General features: G+C 49.3%; 1 protein-coding gene across 1 annotated transcript; it reads left to right on the forward strand.

Moving 5' to 3' along the window:
• Window positions 1-635: 635 nt before the first annotated feature.
• On the forward strand, window positions 636-3746 carry LOC135887364 (zinc finger protein 585A-like). Its single transcript, XM_065415136.1, has 3 exons — window positions 636-762; window positions 1747-1826; window positions 2187-3746. Exons 1-3 carry the CDS (start codon window positions 636-638, stop codon window positions 3744-3746), a joined length of 1767 nt encoding a protein of 588 aa, XP_065271208.1.
• The last annotated feature ends 400 nt before the right edge of the window (window positions 3747-4146 follow it).

The following is a 4146-nucleotide window of genomic DNA, read 5'->3' on the forward strand; positions in this document are numbered from 1 at the left end:
TCGCCTGACAGGCTGAGGATCACGTCCACATTTTGCTTCAGATCGTCCCGACTTCCAGGAGACTGGGCAGGGTAATGGCTGTGCTGGAGCCAGCTCAGGTAGGGGATTTTTAGGGAGCTTTTGGTGGTGGGGGAGGGGTATTGTAGAGGGGTTAAACACACAGGGTGGGACGGGGTGTGATAAACCTGCTGGAACATGATCAACCTGGGCCTGATTTTCTGAACAGGCCCATTGGCGTGTGGGGGGGAGGGGAAACATTCCCCCATTTCTGAACCAGGAAACACCCTGCTGGGCAGGGCTGGGAAAACTGACCAGACTCCCAGTGCTGGAGCCTGACCCCACTGGTCAGAGGCTGCTGTGAAATACAAAGCGAAGCCCGTCCCCGGCTCAGAGCTCTGCTTCCTGTATCAGCGTATGGCTGGCAGGTGTGTGGTAAATGACAAGAACCTGCCCTGCTCAGTCTGCTGAGGGGGACAAGGAGCTCTTGCTTGAAGAATCCTCCCCCCCCCCCTTGAAGCCTCCTGGCTGCTCTGAGCGGGGTGGGGGGAGGATTCTGCTACTCTGGCCATCCCCTGTGACTAGAGGGACTGTGGCTGGGGCAGCAGGTTCTGAGTGGGGGATTCTTATTATTTCAGATGCCGGTGACTTTCGAGGAGGTGGCTGTGTATTTCACCCAGGGGCAGGGGGCTCTGCTGGACCCCGCTCAGAGAGCCCTCTACAGGGACGTCATGCGGGAGAACTACGAGACAGTGACCTCGCTGGGTAAGGGATTCCTGGCGCCTTGGTTATAGGAAACTGGGGGGAGTGGGGGGAGTCTGCATTTCTGACACCGGTTAGGTTCTTCCCTCATCACTCCCTAACGAGACCAGGGTGTCAAAACCTAAGGCACATACTAAATCATCCCCACCCAACCCTGCTAGCTTGCAAGGTGGAGAAGCCGTGTGTTGTCCTGTCTGTGTTGTTTCTCAGTCCCACACAGAATCCCTCTTCTCCCTCCTCCTTGGGAATAGATCCAGCAATGTTTAGGGCTCTGGGCTCTGCAGGTTTAGAAATAGGCAGGGGTTTAACACTGGAGCTGGGTGTGCGTCACAATTCCCCTCACCTCGCCAGATGTCTGCCTCCCCCGAGGGGGCTCAGTGACCATGTTTCTGTCCTCTTAGATTCCACATTCCCCAGCATGGCACAGGGACAGGTTCCGCTCACGGAATGTCCTTTCTGACAGACGCTCTCTCTTTCTGAGAGATGCTCTCAGTCCTCCGCACACCCTGATCTGGTCTGATTTCACTCCCTGCACAGGATTCCCCATTCCCAAACCTGACCTGATCACCCAGCTGGAACAAGGGGAAGAGCCATGGGTGCCCGATCTCCAGGCCTGTGAGGAAAGAGAGATCCTGAGAGGCTCCCACACAGGTGAGGACTGACACACAAACCATCTGGGGAATGAAGGAAAAAGTTGAGAATCCCCAAAATGTGATATCAATAAGTGCCCTCAGTTCTTCCTCATCTCACGCAGGGCAGGGCTAGAGTCAGCAGATATCACTGACATCGCTTCCCATGTGTCCTGTTAACAGCAGGAGTTTCCTTCCCAACTTTCCTTCTCTGTAAAAGATTGGGTGGGAAGTGGAGGCAGAATCCAATTGCTCTGTCTGTGCAGCTTTAGTATGGTGGGTTTTCCCTTGGTGCTATTCCTCTTAATTTCTCTCCAGCACAATGACTCCTGTCTGGATTGTCTCTCTCTCCCAGCAGGTGACGAGACAGTGAGTGAGAACGAGGAGGTGAATCAACAGCAGGATGTTCCTGGGTCTGGGGAATCACAGGGGACCTTTGTGAGAAGAGCTGAAGGGAATTTTCCCCAGTGCTTGGAACAGGGAGAAGCCTGGGGAAATTGGCAGAGGTCAGAGAGGCTGCCGGGAATCCACTCAAAGGAGCAAATGGATGAATCTGTTATATATGTGGAAGGAAACAGGAATCCCACAGACCAGCAGACAACCCCCAAGGAAGACAAACACTATAAATACCTCGGTTCTGTTACGCTTCAAGCAATAAATACTGGAGAGAAAACACTTCAATGGTTGGACTGTGGGGAACACTTAAATAAGTGCTCAGATCTTGCTAACCATGGGAGAAGCCACCCGGGAGAGAGACCCTCTCAGTACCTTGAGGGCAGCAATTGTTTGATTTGGAAGTCAGCGCTGATTACACATCAGAAAATCCACACAGGGGACAGACCACGTAAGTGCTTAGACTGTGGGAAAAGTTTCACATGGAGATCAGCCCTTGTTAGACATCAGGCAATCCACACCGGAGAGAGACCCCATAAGTGCTTGGACTGTGGGAAAAGTTTCAAACAGAGGTCAGCCCTTGCCAAACATCAGGCAATCCACTGTGGAGAGAGACCCCATAAGTGCTTAGACTGTGGGAAAAGTTTCAGACACAGGTCAACCCTTCTTAAACATCAGGCCATCCACACAGGAGAGAAATCCCATAAGTGTTTGGACTGTGGGGAAAGTTTCACACAAAGATCAAATCTTATGGCACATCAGAGAAAACACACTGGAGAGAGACCCCATAAGTGCTTAGACTGTGGGAAAAGTTTCACATGGAGATCAGCCCTTGTTAGACATCAGGCAATCCACACCGGAGAGAGACCCCATAAGTGCTTGGACTGTGGGAAAAGTTTCAAACAGAGGTCAGCCCTTGCCAAACATCAGGCAATCCACAGTGGAGAGAGACCCCATAAGTGCTTAGACTGTGGGAAAAGTTTCATACAGAAGTCAACCCTTGTCCAACATCAGATAATCCACAAAGGAGAGAAATCCCATAAGTGTTTGGACTGTGGGAAAAGTTTCACGAAAAGATCAAATCTTATGGCACATCAGAGAATACACACTGGAGACAGACCCCATAAGTGCTTAGACTGTGGAAAAAGTTTCATACAGAGGTCAAACCTTCTCGTACATCAAACAATCCACACTGGAGAGAGACACCACAAGTGCTTAGACTGTGGGAAAAGTTTCAAACAGAGGTCAGCCCTTATCCATCATCAGGCAATCCACACTGGAGAGAGACCCCATAAGTGCTTAGACTGTGGGAAAAGTTTCGCATGGAGGTCAAACCTTCTTGTACATCAAACAATCCACACTGGAGAGACACCCCACAAGTGCTTAGACTGTGGGAAAAGTTTCAAACAGAGGTCAGGCCTTGTCAAACATCAGACAATCCACACTGGAGAGAGACCCCATAAGTGCTTAGACTGTGGGAAAAGTTTCAGACACAGGTCAACCCTTCTTAAACATCAGGCCATCCACACAGGAGAGAAATCCCATAAGTGTTTGGACTGTGGGGAAAGTTTCACACAAAGATCAAATCTTATGGCACATCAGAGAATACACACTGGAGAGAGACCCTATGAGTGCTTAGACTGTGGGAAAAGTTTCATTCGGAGGTCAAACCTTGTCCAACATCAGAGAATACACACCGGAGACAGACCCCATAGGTGCTTAGACTGTGGAAAAAGTTTCAAACAGAGGTCAGCCCTTCTCATACATCAAACAATCCACACTGGAGAGAGACCCCACAAGTGCTTAGACTGTGGGAAAAGTTTCACACAAAGATCAAATCTTATGGCACATCAGAGAATACACACCGGAGACAGACCCCACAAGTGCTTAGATTGTGGAAAAAGTTTCATATGGAGGTCTGACCTTGTTAAACATCAGGCAATCCATACAAGGGGAATACCATAAGTGCTTGGACTCTGGGAAAGGTTTCAGAAACAAATCAGCCCTTCTAAACATCAGGCAATCCACACACGAGAGAGACCCCCATAAGTGCTTAGACTATGGAAAAACGTTTCAAATAGATGTCATCCCTTTTTTTTACATCAGAGAATCCACATAGAGGAGAAACCCCATAACTGCTTAGCCTGTGAAAGACGTTTTAAATGGAGATCAGAACTTGTTTCACATCAGGCAATCCACACAGGAGAGAGACCCCATAAGTGTCTGGACCATGTGAAAAGTTTCACCCAAAGATCAAATCTTATAACATTCAGAGGATCCACACAGGAGAGAGATCCCATTAGTAATCAGACTGGAAAAAGATTCATATGGAAGTCAGCCCTTATTAAACATCAGGCAATCCACA

The sequence above is a fragment of the Emys orbicularis genome, chromosome 13 (genome assembly GCF_028017835.1).
Source record: "Emys orbicularis isolate rEmyOrb1 chromosome 13, rEmyOrb1.hap1, whole genome shotgun sequence".
In the NCBI taxonomy this organism is placed as follows: Eukaryota; Metazoa; Chordata; order Testudines; family Emydidae; genus Emys; species Emys orbicularis.

Bases quoted from the DNA above. Each gene is read 5' to 3' on its own strand.
- LOC135887364 (XM_065415136.1), top strand. From the start codon at position 636: ATGCCGGTGACTTTCGAGGAGGTGGCTGTGTATTTCACCCAGGGGCAG. The intron at 763-1,746 runs GTAAGGGATTCC...CTCTCCCAGCAG, and splicing joins CGAGACAGTGACCTCGCTGG to GTGACGAGACAGTGAGTGAG. The intron at 1,827-2,186 runs GTGAGAAGAGCT...TTGATTTGGAAG, and splicing joins GGGAATCACAGGGGACCTTT to TCAGCGCTGATTACACATCA.